Source organism: Miniopterus schreibersii (assembly GCF_964146895.1).
Source record: "Miniopterus schreibersii genome assembly, chromosome: 18".
In the NCBI taxonomy this organism is placed as follows: Eukaryota; Metazoa; Chordata; class Mammalia; order Chiroptera; family Miniopteridae; genus Miniopterus; species Miniopterus schreibersii.
In genome coordinates this window covers 2,278,888-2,305,232 of record NC_138121.1, presented here as the reverse complement: position 1 = coordinate 2,305,232, position 26,345 = coordinate 2,278,888, and the positions used below count along the sequence as shown (strand labels likewise).

The following is a 26,345-nucleotide window of genomic DNA, read 5'->3' as shown; positions in this document are numbered from 1 at the left end:
GATGCCTGTTGCTACTTCAGCCAATTAAGAAGAGACAAGGTTGAAACATATTTGAACAGGGGGATTCGTTCACAGAAAATCTGCTCTAACCCAGACCCCCTAAGCCAGTTCCTTATGTTGGGTAGAAGGACAGATTACATGGGGAAGTGGGCAAAAGGAACAAGAATGGGAATAATGGTTTACCCGGCACAGGAAATGCAAATAGGGGCTGGGGGTTGCCAAAGAGTGGGGCGCCTCCAGGTGGAGGGGATGCTGGCTGGGGGTTTGCAATTTGGTGGGGTGCCTCTGGGACTCCTTTGTTTCTGCAATAAGGTTGTTAATCTTTCCATGATGATAGGCACTCCAAAATCAACTCCCATGTCCCTGGGCGTACAACTCCCAGCCAGATTAGAAAGTGCTTTTTCTAATTAGAACAATCACAGTTAACAGAACATGATTAATATTTCTTATATCTATAGCTAACAATCACGGTCTACAGAGCATGATTAATACTTCTGTCCCCAGTGCAGGGCCTGGTTCACTGGTGGTTTAAGCTGAAACCTAATGATGTCCCATGGGCCCTGTGGCTGTTTAGTCTCAGGGCCAGCTGTGCACTGAGATGTGGTTGTTCCCTTCACTGGTCAGCTCTCAGGCACCTGGACTGCTGCCAGTGGTCTAGCTGTTTAGTGTGCCACTTGGAAAACTGCAGACTGGCAGATTAAGGACACCCCGCTTTGGGGCTGTGAACTGTGGACCCTAATTGCAGTGCTGAAATTGTCTGGATCACTCACTTAGATGCTCATGGTAAGGGTCTGTTCTTGGAGAATCTGGCCAGAATCAAGGGGCTGATTAAGCCTATTTCTGATGCAAAGGCTACCTCTGCATGGCACACTTGTGATTTTTTTTGTTCAGCTTTTTTGTGATATAATTGACAAGTGAAATTTTAAGATATGTAAATTGAACCCTTAAGTAGGAAAAACCGTAGTCTAGATGAGCAGGTGGGGTGGGGGTGTTCCTGGGAATATGAAGGTCGAGGATTGAATTATGCAACACTCCCCTCCCCCTTTTTTGGGAGTTTCCCAACTACACTGGGTAGAGGTTCTTTGGAAAAGATGCCTGGGCTAGTCAGACCTGTCGTACTCAGGATTGCCCTTCAAGTGGCAGAATAAAGGGGGAAGGAGCACCCTAGGTCTCCCCTTCTCATCTCCCAACTCCCTCAGCTAGGGTTGTCCTAAGATTGCGGTCGGTGGGCGGGAGGGGGCGGGCTGTGTTGAGTGAAGCTAGGAGCACAAATTAGTCTGTCCCGTCCCCGCTCCCAGTTTGTGGGAGGAGACAGGCTCCAAGGCAGTCACAGCCGCAGCTACTCGGATGTAAGTTTAAAGACAAAGCGAAAGAGGAGGGATGATTTGTCTCTGGGGGATTGAGGGCTAAACCTGAAGATCTGAGACTTGAATACGAAAAGCTCTCCAAGTGGGAGGTAGGGTTTGGGCAAAGGCTTGTTGGCATGGAAAAGCCTCATGTGCTTGCTGCTCAGCCGGCTCTGATTTTCCAGGAGCGCCCAAGTGCGACGGGGGGGAGGTAGGAGATGTACCTAGAGAATCGGAAGCGCGGGGGTCTCGAAGACAAGCCCGAGCGGCTTGCTTAATCCAGGCACTAAGGCACGTCGCCACCCGTCTCTGGGCCTCGCCACAATACGGCATAAATCAAAAACGCATGCTCCACGCACAAAGGCGCAGCTGCCCCCCGGCAGCCAGCCCACGGCGCAGGCTCCACGAGCCTAAACCTGCAGGCGGCCTCGGTTCCCGGCGTGACCGCCCGCATTCCCAGAGACGCAGGCGCAGAAGCTCGGGGCAGGACTCGCAGAAGGGCAGGCTGCGACTCCTCCCAATCCCGCCCATCATTGGCTGGAAAGGACTGCTCATCTCGGCCGTCGTTAGTAGCGACGTAGGCGGGTGCAATGTTGGTCGCTGACATAGTACGTACTTCCGTTTCTGCCCCCGCTTTGGTTCCGGCAGGCCTTCGACCAATAGCAAATGGGCAGTGGGCGGGACTTCATTTGTCCGGACCAAAGAAACACGGGCTCGGCCCAGCGTAGGGCGGGCAATGACCGAGGGGCAGCCCCTGTAAAGTGGCTCGGGCGGCCCCACGCTCGCCTTTCCTCCTCCTCCCGGCTCTGCCCCTCCCCAGCCAGGATTGTGCAAGGCGCTGGCCGCAGTCTGACAGGAACCAGACGGAGCCAAGATGGCGGCGGCTGACGGCGACGACTCTCTCTACCCCATCGCGGTGCTCATAGACGAGCTCCGCAACGAGGATGTTCAGGTCCGGAGGCCACGGGAGACTTGGGGGCGGCGGGCTGGCGGACCTGGGGGCACAGGGGCCCTCGCGGAGAAGGCTCGGTGTTCGCTGGGAGTGGCGGAAGGGGGCGGCGGCCAATCAGCGCCCAGCTCTCATCCCTCCGGGCCCTCGGGCTGGATGAGACGGCGCCCTGGATTGGGGGTGTGGGTGCAGCGGAGGGCGTGAGCGGGGGCGAACCTGGAGGGGGCCTGCCCAAGTGCGCGCGGCGGCCCGGGGCCTGGGAGGCCGCGGCCCGCCAGGGGGTCGGCCGGCCGGGTTGGGGTGAGGGGAGGGCTCGGTCATTGGCGGCGGCGGCTGAATGGCCCCTTGGGGTTGGGCCCGAGAGGGGGAGGGTCGCCTGGTCTGTCAGACCGGGGTAGGGTTTTCTCCTTTCTGGGTTTCAGCGCAGTGGGCTCGACTCCCCATATGGGGACTGAGAGGTGAAGGCTGCCTTCCCAATTTCTTCCCTCTTTTCCGGTTCATTTTTTTGGGGGGCCCGAAGACACCCCACCTTCAAGGGAGAACTTGCTAAATTTAGGGACGAATTTAGCGGGGGAACCCCACTCGGCTTCTGGGACCCTGCATGGTCCGGGGCGTGGGCAGTGTCCCAGACGGGCTGACAGTTCTGGTGGGTGGGACCGGGAGGCGCAGGCCCCCGAGCCCGGCTGGCTAGGGATGGAGAGTTAGGAGCCCACGGTTGGTGCACCCAGCTCCATCTCCCACCCGCCGTGTGACCTTGGGCAGGTTGCTTCACTGCTCTAGGCCTCTGCTTTCCATAAAATGTAGGCTAATAATAATTAGAGTCCCAGCCTCTTTGGTGGGTGGTGAGGGACCGAACGAGTTAATAATGCACGTATAACAGAGCGGTGCCTGGCCTCTTGTAAGAGCCCAATAAATGTTAGCTGTAATTATGGGGAGTGGTGTCTGAAGAGGCCCCATCCGCCCTTTGGGCCTCAATTTCCCTGTTTGTAAAATTGAGCCGGTGGCCCTGGGCCCAGCCGCTGAGGTTCCCGGTATATCACTCCCGCTCTGGGGTCACCAGGCTGCGGTTGTAGGGCCAGCAGGGTTGTCCACTTGCTGATTGACCCCAGCAGGTTAGCTCAGCTCACTGAGCCCTGGTTTCCTCTCCTCTCCAATGGAGCTAATTGTCCAGTTCATAGGGCTGCTGTATGAACTCATTTGTTCACTGAACACCTGCCAAAGGTCAGGTATGGTGCTGGGGATATAGTGGGGACATCAGTTGTTACACAAGAGACCGATGTGGAACAGAGCTGAATACATTAACAGCATGTGTGAGATGTGATGGGAAGGAAACAGGATGTTGTGATAGTGACCCAGTAAATATTTTGGGGGCCTCTATTCTGTGTAGGGCACTGCTCTAGGCACAGGTGTGCAGCATGGAACCAGACGGACAAAAACTCCTGGGCTCAAGGCGCTTACCTTGTAGTGAGGAGAAGCAGACAATAAACAAGACAGTTGGTAAAATGTGTTGTCTGTTAGATGGGAATAAGTGCTAAGGAGAAAAATAAAGAGAGGTGGAGAGTGTAGTTTTCATCAGTGATCACGGGAGGCCTTGCTGAGAAGGTGATGTTTAGCAGAAACCTGAAGGAGGTGGCAAGGGAAGGAACCACAAGGCTGTCTGGGCAGCACACACAAGAGAACATGTATAAAATCCTGAGCTTCATACATAGCAAGCACTTTTAAAATTAGTAATAGCTGCTCTATCTGAAATGTTACAGAGAACCCAACCAGTAGTTGTTGAAACAAGTAACGAGTTCCTTTTCCGTTACTATTAGGGATATTATAGAATTGGGTCAGAGTGTGTCCTTTCCTGCTGCAGCATCTGCTGCCATTAAGTCCTTGCTAAAAGCAGGGGCCGTTCTAGGACAGAGAGGTTCTTCCTGTCTTCCCTTTTGTCAAGGAGGAAAATCTTTTCCTGGAAGCTCTTCAGCTGACTTGTTCTTATGTCTCTTTGTCCAGAACTAGGTTATGTGCTGAGTTGGTTGGGATTAGTTTGGCTCTAAGTAATAGGAAAACTCGAAATAAATGAGGCTTAAATGAGCTTGACGTTTATTTCTGACTCACGATCAAAAAGTCTGGTGGCAGTCTAAGCTGGTATAGCACTCTGTGGTGTTAGGGTCCCAGGCTTGCCATGTCCTCCATTCTACCCTCCCCATCCCCAGGTTACCTCAAGGTCCCAGGATGACTGCAAAAGCCCCAGCCATCATAGCTCCATTCCAGACAGAAAGGAGGGGAAAAGGCTGTGGCCCAATCTCCTCCTAAGGACACTCCCTAGAAGTCACACATGCTATTCCCACTTGGATTTCATTGGCCAGATGTTACTCTCATGGTAACATCCAGATGCAGAAGTGATTTGGAAATGTCTTTTCTTGGGGGTGGGGCAGGGTAGGGGCCAAGTGCACAGCTGAAAACCAGGGGTTAAGGAGCAGTAGGATATCCAGTGCAGAAACTCTTAACCTGAGGCCCATCTGTATTTCCAAGGCAGGTCCATGAATTTGGATGAGAAGAGTAACATCTTTATTTTCACTAACCTCCCTGCTATTATATTCCAAGAGCATAATATAAGTAGCGTTAGCAAAACCTGTGACTCTGTCACTAGTGGAAATCATGACAGTGTTCCTATCTCATTTCATCCATTGCGGATACTTGTAGCGTTGTTTATGGTCACCTCTGCTTCAAAAATTGTGGTCATTATTAGACCTGCTAAAGGGGTCCGTGGACGCCCCCCTCCCTTCAATAAAGCTGAAGTACACATTGTTGGTAGTTACTGGTTAAGAGCTAGCTGGCTGGGGCTCAGATCCCAGCTCTGCCACCCAGGAGTGTGTGAGGTTTCTTAACCTCCCTGTGCCTTTGTTTTCTCTGTCATAAAATAAGTGATCCTGTATTTAGCTCATGAGGTTGTTGAGAGGATCAAGTGAGTTAAAACATCACACCAGGAATAGGGCCTGGCTCATGGTAAGTACCATGGACATATCTGCTGTTTTTATTCTGTCATTATGGGAGAAGGGAAAAGAGACCTTGGTGGACAGCTGGCCAGCTGCCACTCGTGCCCTTTTTGGTGCCCAAACAAAACCAGGATGCTGCCATTATTGATCTACCTCTGGTGCTAAGGTGTTCCCAGTATTATGTCACTTTGTACTCACAGTTACTTTCTGAGGGTGGGTATTATAATCCCATTTCACAGGTGAGAAAATTGAGGTTCAGAAAGGTAGAGAGTGTGGCCCCAGATCCCACAGGTAATATGCAAAGCAGCTTAGCCTTGAACGCAGGTAGTGCTGCTCCAAAGCACCACCCCGTGCTGCTTTTCATAAGTGTTTATGGGGCTGTCTATGCCGAAGAAACCAGCAGATGTTCTTAATGAAAGCCAAACCAGAATCTCCAAGGATGGCAGTGGAAGGAAGGGGACTTTCCACCGTGGCACAGATGGCCTGATTCTCACAGGCCCACCCCTTGGGCATCTCCCCTGAGTGACAGCATGATGTTGAGATTAAGGGTCGGGCACCTGGCTTCTGGTCCTGGCTCTGCTGCTTTCCAGCAAGAGACAGCTTCTCTGTGCATCATTGTCTAACAATACCTACCTCAGAGTAGAGTTCTAAGGATTAAATTTGTTAATTATCCACGTCAAGCCCTTGAATGCTGCCAAGCACATAGTAAGCATCCGATAAATGTCAGCTGCTCTTGTTACTGGCGTTATATGAGGTGATGATAGTCTCTGCCACATCTCACTGTCCTCAGGGCTGCTGCTCACCTGTTGTAGCCCTGGCCCATGTGCACTTTTCCCCATAGCCCAGTGGTCAGAAGAACCCAAAGACCCAGCTTGAAGGTGACAAAGGAAAGAAATAGCTAAGTCACCGCTCCCCCTGATATTTTATTATGGGAGACTTCAGACATACAGAACACTGAAAGACTAGTACAGGGGCCAGCAAACTGCATCTCATGGCCACATTCAGCCCACTGTCTACTTTTGCAAATAAAGTTTTATTGGGACAGTTATACCCGTTTGTTTACATGTTGTTCGGTTCTGTGGCTGCTTTTGTGCTGCAGGGACACAGTCGAGAAGTGGCTTACTCATGAGCGTGCCACCTTCCACTGTCACACATATGATCTCATTGCATTCTGGTGATGGTCATGTGAGCTAGGGATGGGAGGCCCCTTTGTCAAGATGCAGAAACAAGGGGGGGAGGAACTCACAGTTAGCTGTGCCATCACAGCTGGCTCGGAGTCCCCATTGTCTCCATGCTCACCTAGGCTGGTGTCTCTGACCCTCTGAGTCTCTTTCCACAGTGGGGAAAGGGGGTGTCGGGGTGCTTATATTCCTAGCATGTGGGTGCATCCCCTAGTCTCTTCCTCCGTCTTCACCGGGCCTTTCCCTCTGTGTGTCTCTGTGTCGTCTTTTCTGTCTAAGGACACTGTCATTGGGTTTAGGGCTCTGTAGAGAAAACTCCCTCTTCCTGTGTATCTCTCTTACTCTCGCACATTGTCACACTCAACACTTCTTACACCAGATGCGAGGGGAGTTTCCCACACCCAGCAACTCTCTGTGACACCAGCCGGGAGCCCTACTATTCAGTTCAATTCAATTCTGGCACTAACGAGTTAGACCACACAGGCTAAAGGCTCAGTCCCATGAGACTGCTTCCCACACATACACACTCCAGACACCAGTGGCATGTCCTCAGGTTACCCGCAACTTCTGCCTGACATGGCTACAAATTAGAGTTCCCCTGACACCCTCCTTGGATTTGATGATTTGTTAGAACAGCACACACAACTCGGGGAAATACATTTACCAGTGTCTTATGTGGTAAAGGATACAGATGAGCAGTCACATGCAAAGGCACATAGGCCGAGGTCTGGAAGGTCAAGAGTATAGGAGCTTCTGTCCCTGTGGAGTTGGGGTGTGTCACCCTTCCTGTGCTTAGATGTGTTCACCCACTTGGAAGCTCCCTGAATCCCCTACTACTGGGGATTTGTACGGAGGCTTCATTGTGTAGACATGATCATTAGCTCAGTCTCCAGCCCCTTTCTGGAGAATGGAGGGTGTGGCTGAAAGGTCCAGGGTTGTAATCATGGCTTGGTTTTTCAGGTGACCAGCCCCCATCCAGGAGCCCACCCAGTCACCTCATTAGAACAAAAGATGCTCCTGTCACTCAGGAAACTATAAGGGCGTTAGGAGCTCTGTGCCAGAAGCCAGGATATGTGTTTCTTTGTTATTACACAGGGGCCCCCAAAATTCTGGAGGACCTCATTTTGAGATACTTAATTACATCTGCAAAGACCCTGTCTTCACACAAGTACTGTGGTCAGGACTGGGACATGTCTTTTTGGGGCTACTATTCAGCCCGTTACAGTAGTGGTATTATTACTACTGCTAACACTACTCCCTTTTTTATAGCAATGTTGTTATAGTGCTGTTCCATGATCATCACTCTTAGCCCACAGTCCTGGGCCTCAATCCCTGCTCCATGCCATCTGAGCACTGACCCTTAGAAGGTACTTTGCTCCCTGTGCCTGTTTCCTCCTCTGTAGAAAGAGGCTTATAACCCTGACCTCAGGGTTATCATGAGTTGAAAGACTTGAGTGTGGGAGCAAACAGAGTAAGTGTGCTGTGATGTGGCTGCCGCTGTTGCAGTATGATGTGTAGTGTGTCCGAGCAGAGAGCTGGGGAATGGGCAGGGGGAGGCTGGGTGTGGTTTTCCACAGAATGGTCTTGGAAAGTACCACTGAGTGGATGTCACCTCAGTAAGACCTAAAAGCTGCTTTTCTGAGGCAGTTGGTCCCCAGCTAACTTAATGACTCAAGGTAACAGAGGCACTTGGTAGGTGTTTGCCAAGTTATTATTTGGCATCTTCACACACACACAGTTCTGAGCGCTGTCAGACTCTCTTAAGTCTGGGCTTGCTAACATTCTCCCTCCTTTTTTTGTTCTCATTAGCTTCGCCTCAACAGCATCAAGAAGCTGTCCACCATCGCCTTGGCTCTCGGGGTGGAAAGGACCCGCAGTGAGCTTCTGCCCTTCCTTACAGGTAATGAGGTGCACTCCTGGGGCCCGGGTGGACTGGGGACTGTTGGGGTGGTTCCTGCTGGGTAAGGGGGCTCACTGTGGATTTAACGGGCCATTTGTAAGTGTCTGCCCTGTGCTGGGCATTGTGGGTGAGCAGGGACTCTGAGGACAGTGTGCAGTCCTCTGAGGGAATGATCTGGAATGTTGGGGACAGGGGTCTGCAGGCAGGTGTGAATTGCAGCTCCAACCATTAGAAGCTGAATGACTTAGACTAGTTTTTATGTATAAAATGGGGAGGAGCATATAATAATAATAATTGCTAATAGTTATTGTATCCTGCCACCTGGCAGGCACTGTGCTAAACCTTTTCTTGTGAGTATTGAGTTCATTCACCTAGAGTCCCAGACCAGTGCCTGTGCTCAGTAAATACAAGTCATCGTCATTATCTGAGTTAACCCCACAGCAGTTCCTGTGGTAGGTAAGATTGCCCCCATTTTCTGGATGTGGAAACTGAGGCATGATGAGATGAAGTGATTTATTTGCCCAAGGTCATACAGTTAAGAAGTGACTTGGGATATTAACTAGTCATGCTGGCTCCAAACTCACAGCTTTGGTTAATGCCTCCAGGTCCCAACTACCTGCGTTCAAATCCAAGCTCTATCACTTTCTAGCTCTGTGACCTCAGGGAAGGTATTTCACACCCGCCTCCCTCCGATTCTTCATGTGTGAAGGGGGTATAATATAACCTGACAGGAGGGTTAAATAAGATCACGTGTAAAGTGCTGTGATGGTGCCCAGCATGTGGTAAGTGCCGCTTAACTGTTAAGGAGGAGCCTGCCCTGGGCACTCCTGGTGGTGAGATGTAGGCACAGTGCTTAGGACAAAGTCTGACACCAATTACTAGAAAATCCTCTCTTCCCATTACCATTATTCTCATTACAACTTTATACTAGTTAAAATTGCATCTAAAGCCTAAGAGTCACACAGTTGGCGTCTGCACACATGACACCGAGCACACCCCATGGTTTTGTTGCAAAGACCTCAGAATGCAGGTTCCCTGAGACAGGAGAGTAGCTTGATATCTGCTTTAGGACCTGACATTTCAAGTACAGAAAAGAGGAGTAGCCCCACAAGATGGGGGCAGTGATGATGGCACCATGAGAGGGTTGTGATGAGGAGGTGACCCAGAGCTCAAACCCACCATTTCCATTCCCGCCCCGTTGACCAGAGCATAGTCACATGGCCATGCCAGCTGCAGGGGAGCCTGGGAAATGTAGTCCAGCTGGATTGCCACAGGCCTAGCTTAAACTCAGGAAGCTTTGACGCTGGCATACATGCTAAGGATGTTAGTCTCTTCTGCCTGGGGGTCAGCAGTTCCCGCCGCCTCAGGGAAGACAGGATGGGGCTGGAGGAGAAAGGCTTCTGGATTTAGCATCAGGACAGAGCATTCTCTCCTCACACTTTCGGTATTTCTGCAAACTGGAATTGGGCTCCCACTGTGCTGTTCTCTAGCAGGAACTGAGCACAGAGAGGAGCCAGCCCTGGACTCCTGTGACAAAGACTCTGATAAAGGTGGCATGGAGGTGGGAGCCCAGAGAAGGGACCCACCCTGGTCTAGTCAGGAACTCTTGCAAGAAGCGGTAGCTGAACCGAGTCTGGAGGGTAGGGAGTTTCTCAGGCCAAAGGGAAAGACATTTCTGGCAGAGACAACTGTGCTGAGGGTGGGAGCTGGACCAGAGCCAAAAGCTCCCATTTGCTGGCTCTGCCCACATTCACGTGGACCATTTGCTCCTCACTGACCCTCACTGAGAGGTGGAGACAATGAGTACCATTTTCCAGGTGCAGAATCAGGCTCAGAGAGGTGGTCTCACTTACCCTGCATCCCACACGAGTCAGGGGTAGAAGTGGGATGTGGTTGCTTTGTCATCCGACCCAAGCCGATGCGTTGATCTCTGTGCTAGCCCAGGTGGATGGGGGCTGTGAGTGCCCATAGTTTGAGGAAGCTGAGTGAGGCTGATTGTTCCCAGCTTGGGTTACTAAAGGGTTGGGGTCAGACTTTGGGTGGGACTGGAACAGTCTTTTCTGGTCCCACAGACACCATCTACGATGAGGATGAGGTCCTCTTGGCCCTGGCGGAACAGCTGGGAACCTTCACCACGCTGGTCGGAGGCCCAGAGTACGTGCACTGCCTGCTGGTGAGTCAGAAAGGTGGGGAAGTACCCTTCCCCTCCCCTTGGAATCAGGGAGGGGAGAATATAGGAGGTGCTGGGGGTCACCTTGTCAGAACAAATGGGCCTTGGACATATACTTTAATCCAGCAAGTCAGGGCTTCAGGTTAGGAGTCAAGCTGGCTTCTACCAGTGATGTACTGCGTGACTTGTAAAAATTACTTAATCTCTCTGTGTTATCCTTTGTTCAGCTGAAAGTGGAAGTCATTAACACCTGCCTTTATAATTGACTTAAGAAGCCCTTAGCACTGTGCTTGGCACATAGTAACTACTAATAGGTGTGAGCTGCTGTTGTCATGGTGCTATGTGGTCATGTCTACCCTTTGGGGTAGGGAGGGTTCCCGTTTTATAGCTGAGCCACTGGAGCACTCAGAGGTTGAGCATCTTGTCCAAGGTGCTCAATCTCTGGGCTAGTAAGTGGCAGAGCTGGGATTCCAGGTGTGTCCATTTGACTCTTTCCCCGGGCCCCTACCCCACTGCCTGCCTGTCTGACCCAGTGCTTGGTGATGGCCAGGGACACAGAGGTGCATCAGATACGACAGTAACTGCTGTTTGGGAGAGGAGAAGGAAGGACCCCTATTGTCCTCCTAGTTGTTTCACAGGATGCTCAGAGCTAGGAAGGAAGGAAGCTGGGCCCCTAGAACCTGGAGGAGGCACCTAACCCAGTTTAGATGGGTTGGGGCAGCGGTCAGGGAAGGCCTCCTGGAGGAGGAGGCAGTTAACCTGGATTTTGACAAGTTATGGGAAAAGGAAAATGGTCACTGTGCAATGTGTTCATTCCACACACACGAACAAGGACTGTGGGCTGTGGGATCCCAGAGGGGTGTCAGACTTGGGCTGGCCCCGGTCTCAGCAGTGATGAAATAGAATTCATTTCACAGGGACCGTGCAGCTGCCCTAGGATTATTTCTTTATCCATAGCTCCTAGCCTGTTGGAATGGTGGATCCCTTTAAGGGTCTGGGCCCTCTCTTCCTGATACAATAGATGATTTTAGGAAGTTCAGGCCTCTCCCCCTCCCTCTGCGGCTTGGGCTCAGTTTGAGAACCCCGCCCTCTATTGTTCACAGCCAGGCCCCAGGACAGTGGGCTTTCATTGTGCCAAAGTATCCCTTGGTGTTTCCTGACCTTGCACCTTCTGGGCCCTCCCCTAGAGTCTGACTCTGAGGGTGTGCTGGGGGAGGCCTGGGGAGGTATGCTGTACTTCCTCAGGGAAGGCAGCTGCATGGAGGCTGGGATGGGGCGACCCCAGCAGGTTCCATGGAGCACTCAGGGTGCAGCTCCAGGGCTGGGGTGGTGGGGAGGGAGCTGTCCCGTGACCCCGTGCTCTGTGCTGCAGCCACCCCTGGAGTCGCTGGCCACAGTGGAGGAGACAGTGGTACGGGACAAGGCAGTGGAGTCCCTGCGGGCCATCTCTCACGAGCACTCGCCCTCCGACCTGGAGGCCCACTTTGTGCCACTGGTGAAGCGGCTGGCGGGCGGCGACTGGTTCACCTCCCGCACCTCAGCCTGTGGCCTCTTCTCTGTCTGCTACCCCCGCGTGTCCAGTGCCGTCAAGGCTGAACTTCGACAGTGAGTCCCGCCATGGCCCCTGAAGCTCAGCCTCCCCCTCAGCCTGGTCTGCTTCTCATGCCTCAGCCCCTTGAGGCCTCCCCAGGTCCCAAACACCCCTGAGCTCTCCCAATCCCCTTCCCAGTCCTTGGAGAAGCTGTGTTACCAAGGGCCTGGTCTCCTCTAATCCAGACCCTGCCTCTTGCTCATTTTGGAAATGGAGGTGATGACAGTTCCTTCCTCCCATTGGTTCTTGTGAGGATTTAAGAGAATTACCACATATAAAGTGCTTAAAACAGAATCTGGCACATACAAGCACATGGCAAGTGATGCTTGATGCAATCTTAGGCCTGCCCTGGGTCCAGAACCCGCAGCAGGTGCACTGTCTCTCTCGGTTCGGCCTCCTCCACTCTCCAACCCCTGGGCCTGTACCCCAGGGATTTCCTTGCATGCAAGACTTGCCTTCTGGAAGAATGAATGAAAACGGTTTTAATTGGCTGAGGGTTTGCCGTTATTGTGTGTTTTTCTCCTCCCTCTGGACTCCCATCCACCCACCATTGCCACAAACTTTTGAGTAGCAAGCCCAGTCCTGAGCCCTTACCCAGAGTACTGGTGGACGGCTACCTACACACACTTAGAGATCTGCGCCCGGCACCCCACACCTCCAATAGGAGAAGTCACTGCTGAAAAGTAAAACCTTTGTGGCCCAGACCAACATTTCAGCTACACAGTTTTACGTGGTCATTATAATGTAACCAGCACCCCCCATTCTTTACAGACAGGCTGCTACGTGCTCACACATGTGAACTCGTTTAAACCTCACAACAACCCTGTGGGATGGTTCTGTCACTGTCAGCTCATTGTATAGGGCAGGGAAGACGCAGAGAGGTATCATCACCTGCCAAAGGTCACCAGGCAAAGCCAGGACCTGGGTGACTGCAACCTGTTTGTTCCTCGCTGCCATGCTGCCTGCTGCCTTGAGGTCCCAGGGATTCCTCCTCCTCAGCCTGATCTCATCCCAACTCCCAGGTACTTCCGGAACCTGTGCTCAGATGATACCCCCATGGTGCGGCGGGCCGCAGCCTCCAAGCTGGGGGAGTTCGCCAAGGTGCTGGAGCTGGACAATGTCAAGAGTGAGATCATCCCCATGTTCTCCAACCTGGCCTCTGACGAGCAGGTGGGTTCTGCTTCCCAGCCCCTCCCTCTAGCGGACCCTGCGTCAGAAAGTGAATCCTCTGCTGCCCTCTTCCTGCCCCCATCCTCTCCCTAGGACTCAGTGCGGCTGCTGGCGGTGGAGGCGTGTGTGAACATCGCCCAGCTCCTGCCCCAGGAGGATCTGGAAGCCCTGGTGATGCCCACCCTGCGCCAGGCTGCTGAGGACAAATCCTGGCGCGTCCGATACATGGTGGCTGACAAATTCACAGAGGTAGGTGAGGGACTGCTGACAGTGCCTCGCACATAGGAAACTGAGGCTCTCAGATCTGAGGGGTGGGGCACCTACAGGGGCTGGGGTTTTAGCTCCTCCCAGTGGAATCTCCAGTGTTTGAGCAATGGGACCTCTGATCATCCCATTGAACCTCACTGTATGTGCCAACCTGGTTGGTTGATAGTGGCAGCTCAAAACGCCACACTGAGAAGGGTTCTAGGGGTGGGGTTCTGTGGGGGAGAGCCATGGGCAGAGAAGGGTAGCGTGTATGCATTCCTGACCTAATCGAACTTTCTCTCTTTGGACAAAAGGGATGGCATAGCCTGAGTGCGTTTGTTGGGTCCACTCACAAAGCACCACACACTGAGGACTCTATTTCCTCACAGTTCTGGAGGCTCCAGTTCTGAAGTCAGCTGGGTGGTTTTTCTGAGGTTTCATTCCTTGGCTTGAAGACAGCCATTTTCTCCTTGTGTCCTCACATGGTGGTCCCTCTGGGCATGTCTGTGTCCTAATCTCCCCTTCGTTTAAGGACTCCATTCATTTTGGATTGACCCTAATGACCTCACTGCACTTTAATTAACTCTTTAAAGACTCTGTCTTCAAATACCATCGCATTCTGAGGTCCTGAGGGGATAAGATTTCAACATATGAATCTTGGTAGGGATTTAGTCCATCACGCTGCCCAAAGCTTGACTGGTCAGAGTAACACCACCAGGCAGACAGAACAGGGATAAGATCCCACATCTCCGACTCCTAGGACAGTGCTCTTTCCATGGGACCTGAGTTTGCTTTGTTCCCACCACCATGCTTGCTGAGCACCAGCTCTTGGCTGGGCGCTGGGAATGCTGGGAATTCAGTGTATTCCCTCCATCAAAGAACAGGCAGCCTGGAGGGAGATAAATTTCAGTCAAGTGTCACAGGTGCCGGGGCCGAAACATGTACATGGGGCGTGGACACTGAGAAGAGGAGGTGATGCCACAGCTGGTTCTAGAACATGGGTGGGTGAGAGCAGAGATGGGAACTGATGTAGCCAGAGGGCCCATAGAGGGGAAAGCAAGCGCAAGCAGGAACATCAGGGCTGGCTCTTGGGGGCCCTTCAGAGAGAAGGCTGGACAGACAGGCAGGGCCCGAGCAGAGAGGCCTCAGTGCTGGTCCTCCCCGTGGCTCTCTGTTTCTGTAAGTATTTCCCCTGGCGTTTGCTGGAAGGACTCGGAGCCCTAGGATGACATTTCCCAGGACTATCTGTTTTCCCTGTGAAAATGTTAGCACAATGTGGCTGTGTGATTGTGGCTGCCAGGAACCTCAGTGCCACAGTGAAAGGGGCTCCTTCCTTACTTGGCTCCTGCACAGCATGGATGGGTTGACAGTGGGGTTAGATGAAAGCTCAGCTTTGTGAGAGCGGGGGTTTTAGGCCATTAAAGCAGTGCTAGGCACACGTAGACACTTATTAAGTATCTATTACGTGAATACAAGAATACATTAGGCCCTTTAAGGTCTTTACTTGTTTGTTTCCTTCTGAGCCTGGAACCACCCCGCTTCCTGCCAGGTCTTCAAGACCCAGCTTTTTAGTAGAACCCTGGTGCCAGGGGACAGGCAGGGCCTAGCATGCCTTCTTCCCCTATAATTACAAACGTGCTTCTGGTAACCGGTCTTTGAAAAATAGAAACAGAAGTACATAAATTAAACAGCCAGAGCTGCTGTATCATCAAGATGTTTTTGGATCAGGTAACAGAAAACCCAACCCAAGTAGCCTGAGCAGTATGGAGGTCTCCTTATTTTTCATGTAGACCACCACCACCGTGCAGTAGTTTGCTTTTGAGATATAATGTGACTTGTTCAAGTTCACTCAGTTGATAAGAGGAAGAATTTGAGCCAGACAGTCAGACTCCAGACCCATGCTTGTGACCACTGTCCTTCCCGGCCCACCTCCAACACACAGTGAGGAAGCTGCAGCTCAGAGGTTCAGGGACTTGCCCGGAGTCAGTCTGTGGTGTGGGGATTAGATGTTGGCAGTGATTCTAAGGGTCGTACTCTTGCCCCTAATTCTAGTGCCTTTAACTTTTATTTTGGTCTCATTCGTTCAGAGTACTTGCCAAGCCTTCTCACTTTCTTCTCCCTTCCCTTTCTGCAGCTCCAGAAAGCCGTGGGGCCTGAGATCACCAAGACGGACTTGGTCCCCGCCTTCCAGAACCTGATGAAAGACTGTGAGGCCGAGGTGAGGGCCGCAGCCTCCCACAAGGTCAAAGGTTGGTGCTGGCGACCAGAACACAAGTGGGTGGGTGTCCACGGTGCTGGAGGTCAAACCAGAACATAGATCTCACCTCCCCCTCCCCTTTTCACAGAATTCTGTGAAAACCTCTCATCTGACTGTCGGGAGAATGTGATCATGACCCAGATCTTGCCCTGCATCAAGGTAACAGGATTCAGTGGGAGGAACAGAGCAGACTGGAGCTTGCCAGAAAAAAGGAGTGGATATTGGGCTTGAGGGACAGCCATTTGCAAACTGAATTCCTGGCCTTCTAGGACCGGGCCGCCTTGGGTTTGAAGTCATTGGGCACCCTGAAGGGAGGCCTAAGCCGTCCCCTGCTCTGTGAGTGACAAGGGGAAAAGCAGGCTGCGGCTCAGGCTTTGTAGGAGTTGGAGTGTACTTGGCACTAACCCCCTGGCTGTCCCTTCCTTCTCCCTCCCAGGAGCTGGTGTCAGACGCCAACCAGCATGTCAAATCGGCCCTGGCCTCAGTCATCATGGGCCTCTCTCCCATCCTGGGCAAAGATAACACCATCGAGCACCTCCTACCCCTCTTCCTGGCTCAGTTGAAGGATGAGGTGAGGGCGCCGGATAGGCTCTGAACTCGGGTTTGCAGAGGTGACTGGCAGGTCAGCTGTTTTCCCAGATTGGCCAGGAATCTCCTAGGATCTTAGCAGACACCCCAGTCTCTGATGAGTGGAATGTTTGTGGGCACAGTGGACTCGTCTGTTTATTAGGCAGTTGTCTTCCATGCCCTTACTCTGTGCTAGCCCTTTTCCTGGGCTCTGAGGGTACCAAAAAAAGACTGACAGCTTTGATCCTCAGAGATTGGCAGTGGAGAGAGACAGATGGGTGATCCCATGATCCCATGATAGTACAGGTGCTGTGATGTGTTCATATTTAGTACAGTACAGGCTAAGACGCTTTAATAGAGACCCTAAAATACAGTGGCCTAAACAAGACAGAGAATTATTTCTGTCACCACAGTTCAGAGGTGGGTGGGCCTACACCAGGTGGTTAGCCCTCAGTACCCTCTAGGTCTATGTCAGCTGCTCTGATTTTTACCACCTCCTAACCAACAGGAAGGGAGGGACTGAACAGCAGCAGGCCTAGTCCTGTAAGAGCGATGCCCAGAAGAGGGCACCTATCAGCCTGCAGTTCAAAAGACTTCTTTATTCCAGTGCCATTCTTTCAGCAGAGATGTATTGAGACCTGCTGTGGGTCAGAGCCTGCTGGGTACGGAGACAGAGGGTGAATGAGACGTGCTCCTCGCAGAGCCCAGAGGCTGGCAGAGAGTGAAAGTCACAGAGGTTGTCATGATAAGCTCCCACGTATCAAGCCCTTTGTGGATCAGACCCTGTGGCAGGCACTCAAATAACCTCCCCCAGCCTTTGAAGCTAGATGTTTCCATGTCATAGTTCCATATCCGGAATGATTAAATCCTGTGCCAAAGGGCCCCCAGCGAGCAAACAGCACAGTCAGTTTATTGTGTGTCTGCTTTTTCCAGGGCTCCATATTTTTGCATTGTGATTCCTGCAAGTCCTACAAAATGGTTCAACATTTCTTGTGCTGCTGTTATGAATTAATTTTTAAATAAGGGAAAGCTGCGTTCACTTAATAACCCACCTTGCTTGTTTTTGTCTGCCTTTAATGTGTCCCCAGCACTGGGAGCTGGGTCTGGGCAGTAGTGGGTCCTCAGAGTTGGTGTGGTTGAGCTCCTTTCACCCTGTCCTGGGTCTCCACATGCAGCACTTTCTCTCAGAACTCTCCCTTCCTCTCCTCAGTGCCCAGAGGTGCGGCTCAACATCATCTCCAACCTGGACTGCGTGAATGAGGTGATCGGCATCCGGCAGCTGTCCCAGTCCCTGCTCCCTGCCATCGTGGAACTGGCTGAGGACGCCAAGTGGCGGGTGCGGCTGGCCATCATTGAGTACATGCCCCTGCTGGCTGGGCAGCTGGTGAGTGAGGAGTCGGGCCATGCACGCTGCCCTGGGGAGGAGCTGCCAGGGGCTAGTGACAGTCAGTGTGACGTGCCGTGACCTGTAACTGCAGGCTGTGAGGACTGTCTGGGGAGTGAGAGGAACAGAACTCGATTAGGAAGAGAAGGGAAAGGAGCTCCTCAGGTGAAGCTGAGAAGTGTGTGTCTGTCTGTCTGTTTGGGGGTGGGGGCGGTTTCCTTGGGGGTTTGCTGGAAACTACCCCAGTCTCCCTCCATCTGTTACCTCCTTTTCTCCTGCAGGGGGTGGAGTTTTTTGATGAGAAACTCAACTCCTTGTGCATGGCCTGGCTCGTGGATCATGGTGAGTAGCTCCAGTGGGCTGGAGGAGAAGGAGGGGCTTCAGGAAGACAGGTGGGAGATTGGCTGGGGCCGGTGCGGGCTGTGGGGACGCTCGAGTCACTCTCCTGTGCATCAGATGCTCCTCAGATGGGGGCCAATTCTCTTGCTTTTAGAATCCTGGAGAGGTGTGGTAGGAGGGGGATATAACACATTTCCCAAGGGCTGCCTGGTATAGTAGAAAGTCCAGGAGCCACCGAGCAGACAGCCCTGGTTTGAATGTCACCTCCTGGCTGTTGAAGCTTAAGCAAGTCACCTACCACTCTCCTGTGAAACATGGACTTCTTGTCCTGGGGTTTTAGGGCCATCGCCTTGCTCATTGTTTTCACTAATACTGGTAAGAGTAAAAGTTAACATTTGTCTGTGTCAGGCACCATTCCAGGTACTGAGTACTAAACACTTTGCCTGGGCACGGCACTGCTTTAAACCCTTTGGCCCATCAGTAAAATGAGGCCAATAATGGAACCTGTGTCTTGGGGCTGTTGAGAGGATACTACCTGAAAAGAAAAGCCCCCGTCTAGCACGTAGTGAGCCCTTTCCTCCTCTTGGAGCTATTGGGTCACTTGCAGCCTGAAACTTAGGTGCTGCTTAGGAGGCAATAGTGAGTGTGGCTGTTGCACACATCAGTCCTTCACCTCCTGAAGCCCTGCCCTCTCCCCACCATCCTCCTGCAGTCTATGCCATCCGCGAGGCAGCCACCAGCAACCTGAAGAAGTTGGTGGAGAAGTTTGGGAAGGAGTGGGCCCATGCCACTATCATCCCCAAGGTCTTGGCCATGTCTGGGGATCCCAACTACCTGCACCGCATGACGACACTCTTCTGCATCAATGTGAGCACCTCCACCTCCCCACCAGCCTGTCCCTGGGAACTAGGTGTACCTCGGAGAGGGAGGGTGAGGGGTCTTCCAAGGGAGACACCTGGCTTGGGAGTGGTGAAGTGGTGGGGATCTGGGTCACAGGGATGAGTCCCTGGGGAACTGCAGGCTGGAGATTGCCACTCTTCCCTCCCCGTCAGAGTCACAGGGCCTCTGGGAGTGGGTACCTGCCTGGTAGAAAACCCAGGACAAGGGAGACTTGGCCCACTGAAGCAGTGATAGCCAAACCTTTCTGGGCACCCTCTCCTTTCCCACAGATGTGTCTGTATGTTTGTTTATGGCAGAATGGGGAAGTGTGCTGGCTCTAGCAGCAGACCTAGTTTTGAATTCTAACTCTGCCACGTGTTAGCTATGGACCTTGGGAAACGAGCCTGACTGCTAAGTGCTCGAATTTTCTCACCTGGAAAGGATCCATGTTGGCAGTCACAGTACCTTGTTCATCAGGGTGTGCTAATAAGGGTTGTACATGCAAAGGGCTTCGAACAGAGCAAGTTCTCTCCAGTCGTTTCAATAAACCATACACGTAGCTAGAAATGAAAGGATAACATTTAAAAACAATTATAACTATACGTTCAGATACTTTCTGCCCCTGCCTCACCTTGGAGACCACTGAGCTAAGGAAGGGATCCCAGGGGTTAGGAATCAAGGCCCATCCCCAGAGAATGAAGGGAAGTCAGGGTAAGAGATGGGCCTGGGACCACCAGGGCAGGGAGACAGTGGTGTTAGGAGGGTGTTGGGGAGATGGGAGCCTCAGGAGAATAAATTGTCCTCAAGGTGGGTAACTCTGGGCTCAGAGTCCCCATATTGCTCAGGCCTGGTGATCATCACCAAGGTGGCCTGGTCAGAGGAAGGGGGAAATGGGAGTTAGTTATTAACTTTAGATAATCATCCCTCTGCCACTCACCCCAGGTGCTCTCTGAGGTCTGTGGGCAGGACATCACCACCAAGCACATGCTGCCCACGGTGCTGCGTATGGCTGGGGACCCCGTCGCCAACGTTCGCTTCAATGTGGCCAAGTCCCTGCAGAAGATAGGGCCCATCTTGGACAACAGGTGAGGCCTGCGCCCACCCTTACACACTGGTGGGGCAAGTTCTGGGCATCTTAATTTTTGCCCTTTGAAGACACTGCCTAGGGTTTGAGACCCAGCACTGTTCTTCACTTTCTGTGTGACCATGGCTGATCTTTTCTCAAGGTCTTAGTTTCCTCAAATGTAGAATGAGAATTCACATGGCCTACCTCACAGAGTGGGAGGGGTGAGAGGACGGCAGTTCTATATACTAGCAGCAAATCACTAGAAAGTGAAATTAAAAAATAAATCTGTCTGTGTAACTTATAATTGCACCAAAACCTTTACATACCCAGGAATAAAGTTAGTGAAAGATGTGTAAATTGCTTTGAGAACTTAAAGAAGACATATATGATATTTTTGAATGGGATGATTCCCCAAATTCATGATAGGTTCAGTATAACCTCATTCAAAGTCAGCAGGTTCTTTAGTGAAAAACGGACACATTGGCTCTGGAATTTATGTGGAATTGTAGAGATGTGAGAAGCCAAGGCAACCCTAAAGAACAAAGTTGGAAGACTTACACTACCGGGTACCAAGACTATATGATGCTGCTGTAATGAAAAAGTGAGGTGCTGGCACAGTATTCAAATAGCCCCTGAACAGGACCAAGGGCACAGACAGACCCGCTTGTACTTAGCTCGTGCCATTGCAGTTCAAGGGGGTAACATAGGTGTTTTTCATAGATGGCTGGGTCAGTTTGATATGCATGTGGGGAAAAAACCTCCCCCTGAGTGCATTAAAAAATTAGAGGTAACTGATGAGAATCAGAAAGATAAAAAAATAAAGATCCTAGGAGAAAGCGTCAGGAAATGTACTCAAGACCTACCGAGGCACAGATTTGTTAAATAGCTCACCAGAGGACAGGATGAGTAAGTCGGCCTTCATAAAATGAGGAACCTTACCGAGAGAACATTGCAAGAGTCAGATAGCAAACCACTGACCGTGAGGAGGTATTTGCAGTACGTATTTTTGACAAGATACCTTATCTAGAATACCATCCTGCAGGTCACTACGACAAAGAAAACCCAAAGAGATGGGCAAAAAAAGACTTGAGCAGGCACTTATAAAAAAGAACTCCAGATAGCCAATGAACATATGACCAGATGCTCAACACCACAGGCCATCGGGAAAATCCAAATGAAAACACACCCCAGAATGGCTAAGCTTTGAAAAGCTCAGAGTTGTCGGTGTTGGTAGATGGGCTGCAGTTCTGCATTGCAGGTGGGGCTGTAGATGGGTACAGTCTCTTTGAAAATTGGTGGAATCTAGTGAAGGTATACCCTGTGAGCCGGCACCTCCACTCCTGGGTATATATCCAGAAGAAATGAGTGTTTATTTCTAACAGAACGTTTGTGGTAGCTTGATTCATTGCTCATCAACAGTACTGTGGGTAAGTTGTAGTTTATTCCTACAAGGAAGACTATTGAGCAATGAAGAGACTCCTGCTGTACTTGACAACGTAGCTTACTCTCATGGATCACGCCATTTTGTTGTGTGAGAAGCCTGACCCAAGAAAATGTGTCCTGTGGTTCCATTTATATCAAGTTAAAAAATAGCTAAAGCAGATCTAGATGATAGAAGTGAGGATAGCCCGGCCAGCGTGGCTCAACCAGGAGGTCACGGTTCAATTTCCAGTCAGGGCATGTGCCTGGGTTGCAGGCTCAATCCCCAGTAGGGGCCGTGCAGGAGGCAGCTCAGTGACTCTCATCATTAATGTTTCTGTCTCCTTCTCCCTTCCTCTCTCTGAAATCAATAAAGATATTTTTTTTTTTAAAAAGGTGAGGATATATGGGGGAAGGAGAGGAGTTGTCACCTGGAAGGGGACACATGATGCCTGCCTCTCCGATGTCTTTTTCTGTGTCTGTTCCAGGACAAAACCTCACACGTTTAGTGCCTCTCTGAAGTCCATTGTCATTTCCCAAAACGATGGACTGTCAATGAGACAGATTCCCATGGGCCCCCTCACAGGAGAGCAGATGCCTCTCCTGGGCTCCAGGGGCACATGTGCCCCTCTCTTCCTTATCAGTTGGCTCCGTCTCCCTCCTAGCCCTAGCTCCTCATGGGCAGGAATCAAGTGTTAGATTTACCTCTGTGTTCACATCTCATCCCTGGTAGGCCTCAGTAAATAGGTTAAATAAATGAAAGGCATCCATCTGCTGACCCTCAGAGACTTGTGGGTTCTGTGATTCTCTGCCCCATTGGCCCAGACTGTCTAACCTCCCTGTACCTGTTCTGGGCCTCAGCCCAGAGACCTCTTAATTCCAGTGTGTGCCTGTGTCTGTGTGCACCTCTTGCCTGTGCCTCTGCCTGCCTTGGGCCCCCATCTCTGTCTGGCTTACCCTTCCCCTGCCTTCCCCTTCTTTCAGCACACTGCAGAGTGAAGTCAAGCCCATCCTAGAGAAGCTGACCCAGGACCAGGATGTGGATGTCAAGTACTTTGCCCAGGAAGCCCTGAGTGGTAAGGCTTTGAGAACTCGGGGACCCCATCGGGAGGGTGGTGTGCAAGGAAGCTCCTAGGCCTGGGAGCAGTGGCTCTTGGCAGGGGGAGATGCAGGAGCAGTTGTGGGCAGAGGGTTTGTTGTGGTTCTGACTCCTACCTGTTCCTATTCCTCCAGTTCTGTCTCTCGCCTGATGCTGGAAGAGGAGCCAACGCCGGCCTCTGGTGTCCACCCCCCCACCCAAGTTCCCTCCTTTGGGAGACAATGGGGGGCCTTTGGCTGTCACTCCCTGTGCATGGTCTGACCCCAGGCCCCTACCCCAGCACGGTTCCTCTTCTCCCCAGCCTGGGAATTCGACTTTTTACTGTCCACTTCCCAAGGGGCTGGGGGAGCACAAGGTGGGACAGGGCAGTGACCCTGGGAGGATGGGGTAGCCACTCCCCCCAAGGGGGAGAGAGGTGAGCATCCCAGGTCACTGGTTCCTGCTGCTATAATAGGGACCCCCTGCCCCATCTACTTCTCCACCTTCCTTTCTCCCCTTCAGTGGTTTTTTTGTGTCAACAGTGCCGTTTTTATTTTATTCCTCTCTTTTTCCCTTTTCACAGAGAAATAAAGGTCTAGAAATAGCTGTTCCTCTGGTCTTAGTCACTAGCATGGAGGGGGCTCTGTGTCAGGGCCATGGTCTCTGCCCACTCTCTGGGGAAGCCCTAGTTACTGACGAATGGACAAATAAAATGTTTATCCATATAATGAATATTAGCCATAAAAATGAGTGAAATAGCCCGGCCGGCGTAGCTCAGTGGTTGAGCATCAACCTGTGATCCAGGAGATGGCAGTTTGATTCCCAGTCAGAGCACATGCCAGGGTTGTGGGCTCGATCCCCAGCAGGGCATGTGCTGGAGGCAGCCGATCAGTGACTCTGTCATCACTGATGTTTCTATCTCTCCCTCTTTCTCTCAGAAATCAATAAAAACATATTAAAAAAAAAAGTGAAATATTGTTACAACGTGGATGAACCTGGAAAACATTATGCTTGAGAAGCCAGACACAAAAGGCCACATTTTATAGGATTCCATTTATGTGAAATGTCCAGAACAGGCAGATCTGTAGAGACAAGGTACATTAGTAGCTGGGGAGGGATGGGGCAATGTTAAGTCACTGCTTAATGGATATGGGGATTCTTTTGGGGGTGATGAAATTTCCTGGAATTGGTGATGTTTGCACAACTTTGTAAATATACTAAAAGCCACTGAACACTAAAAATTTTATGGTTATGTGAATTATGTTTCAGTGAAAAGCAACCACTAAGCTCCATCTCTCCAAGACACCTGGAAAAGCTGATGAATATTCTATTGAGATCCTCCCCTAAGAACTCCCCTAAACTCCCAGCCTTTAAACCCTCAAGATGAAGGACCCACTGTGTGCTCTCGCTTCCCCGAGCACACCCATGCCTTTTCCTTCTCCCTCTTCTTCCTTCATAAGCACGCATCTCCTAAACTCTTAAGGGACCCCACGGGACTTCCAACCAGGGGAGCAGTGGGCAGTGGCATCTTGCCCTGGACTTACCCCCTGAACCTGTCTCCAAGGCCCCACTTTCTCTGACTACACTGAGCTGACAGCAGGCCTGCCTAGGGCTCACTTTCCTATAACATTTCTGGAGAATCAAAAGACCCCCGCCTAGTCTGTCTCCTGCTACTACTATCCTAAGCCCTTCCTTGTTTCCTATGTTCCCAGCTTTAATAAACATACTCTCAAAATCTTTCCTGCATGAAGTCAAGTACCCACACTACGGCCTGCCAGAGGCAGGCCTGCTCCCGTACTGGTTGCTGTCTGGTAACAGCATTATTTAAACATCTGTAAATAAATCCCAAAGAGAAGTCTTAAAAGTATGTGTGTTGTCAATATCACAATGTCCAAACCTGTCATTCTTGAGGTGTGTTTTTTATAAAAAGTTATTTTAGCCAAAAAGGGGATACATGTACAAGCAAGATCTCAACAGACTGAGATGAATGCTTTCTAGAATAACAGTTTGCAGTTTCTTTTTATGCATTTGAGATTAAGGAGGTGTAATAGTGGGGAGTGTAACGCACCCCACCATTCTTTCGACGTTTCTGTAAATGCTGGCTCTGACTCATGTAGCTTGTAGATAAACAGCATGTTTGCGTAAGAATCCTAGGAACTAGCTTCAGAAGATGCAGACTCTGACCTCCTGCCATCCCAGCTCTGGGGAATTTGCTGACTTGCAGACGTAAAACCAGGATGAGGAAGACCCTGGTGATGCTCACCAGACCGTCACTTGACTGCTTTCGAGTTCCTCATTGGAATGGACTGTGTTGGCTGCACAGGGAGAATTCTTCAACACCCTCCTCTTGATCTCTTCTGGTTTTCCTCACCCTCCTTACAAAAACCTCTGCCTGCACTGAGATGTTAAGATGTGTTTTGTGAAGTCCCCCACCATCTCCAGATGCCAGCACTCAAATAAATCTCTTTTCTTTTTTCACCAGCCTCTGTCTCACGAGTTTGGCTTTTGTGGCGACAAACTGGATTTCAGTTACAGAGGGAATGTAAGGAAGATTACTTGAAGGTGGAGGAAGAAACAGTAAAGATTGTTCTCTTGGGAGTGACCACAAGGAGCTTGCATTACAGGGTAGTTAAGATTATGTGCAAAGGCGTGTTAACCTAGATGCCTAATCTGTATATTGTATAGTGTTCACCAGCCCAACACAAGCCTCCTTCCATCACCATTTATCCCCCTTTCTCATCTACCTCAGACCACCCCACTTTTCCTCTGCTAATCGCCATACTGCTGTCATTCTATGAGGTGTGTTTTTTCTTGATCCCTTCACCTTTTTTATGGAGCCCCTCCTCCCTCCTTCCCTCTGACAGCTGTCAGTCTGTTCTCTGTATCTATGAGCCTGTTTCTATTTTGTTTGTTTATTTCATTCGTTAGATTGTACATAATAGTGAAGTCATATGGTATTTGTCTTCATTTGAATGGCTTACTTCACTTAGCGTAATGTTCTCCAGGTCCATCCATGCTGTCGAAAAGGGTAAGATTTCCTTTTTTACGGCCCATTGTGTAAATGTACCACATTTTTTATCCACTCATCCTCTGATGGGCGCTTGGGCTGCTTCCAAATCTTGGCTATTGTAAATACCGCTGCCATGAATTAAATCCTAATTGGAAGTGACGTTTGTTCCTGGATCCAACCTTCTCCCCACCTTAGCAAAAATAGTTTTCACCAATTAAAACGTACACATCTCAGTTTTCAATATACACAGTGCACACAACTCTAAGCATTTACCTTCAACTGTTAGAAACATCAACTTTTAAATATATATTTTTTTTATTGATTTCAGAGACAGGAAGGGAGAGAGAAAGAGAGAAACATCAATGGTGAGCCATTGATGGGATGCCTCCTGCATGCTCCCTGCTGGGGGTCGAGCTCCAGGAGGCCGGAATGTGTCATGACCAGGAATCAGCCACGATCTCCTGGATCGTAAGTTGAGGCTCAATCACTGAGCCATGCTGGCGGGGTGGAAACATCAACTTCAAATAGGCAGGGCCCCCGCATGCGGTGCTCAGCGGTTGAGCGTTGACCTAAGATACAGGAAATCGCAGTTCGATTCCTGGTCAGGGCTCCACCCTTAGAGGGGCGTGCAGGAGGCAGCGGATCAATGACTCTAATCATTGATGTTTCTCTCTCTCTCTCTCTCTCTTTCTCTCTCTCTCTCTCTCTCTCCCCCCTTCCCCCTCTCCCCCTTCCTCTTTCTCTAAAATCAATAAAAATATATTTAAAAACTAAACTGAACTAAAATAGGCTGGAAGGCGCCCTGCTCC

At 50.9% G+C, this 26,345-nt stretch overlaps 1 protein-coding gene across 3 annotated transcripts; it reads left to right on the top strand.

The window, feature by feature from the left end:
• The first annotated feature begins 1,251 nt into the window (after nucleotides 1–1,251).
• On the top strand, nucleotides 1,252–25,007 carry PPP2R1A (protein phosphatase 2 scaffold subunit Aalpha). 3 transcript variants are annotated; one of them, XM_081118312.1, is made up of 16 exons: nucleotides 1,252–1,954; nucleotides 2,167–2,298; nucleotides 8,270–8,360; nucleotides 10,433–10,533; nucleotides 11,903–12,135; nucleotides 13,144–13,291; nucleotides 13,385–13,540; nucleotides 15,672–15,786; nucleotides 15,883–15,953; nucleotides 16,231–16,365; nucleotides 17,572–17,745; nucleotides 18,027–18,087; nucleotides 18,797–18,951; nucleotides 19,906–20,048; nucleotides 22,433–22,524; nucleotides 22,682–25,007. In XM_081118312.1, exons 2-16 carry the CDS (start codon nucleotides 2,221–2,223, stop codon nucleotides 22,696–22,698), a joined length of 1,770 nt encoding a protein of 589 aa, XP_080974438.1. In that variant the 5' UTR covers nucleotides 1,252–1,954; nucleotides 2,167–2,220; the 3' UTR covers nucleotides 22,699–25,007. The 3 variants fall into 3 exon arrangements, with proteins under 3 accessions (XP_080974438.1, XP_080974437.1, XP_080974436.1); XM_081118311.1 differs by having other exon boundaries at nucleotides 1,302–1,349; XM_081118310.1 differs by lacking the exon at nucleotides 1,252–1,954 and having other exon boundaries at nucleotides 2,085–2,298.
• The last annotated feature ends 1,338 nt before the right edge of the window (nucleotides 25,008–26,345 follow it).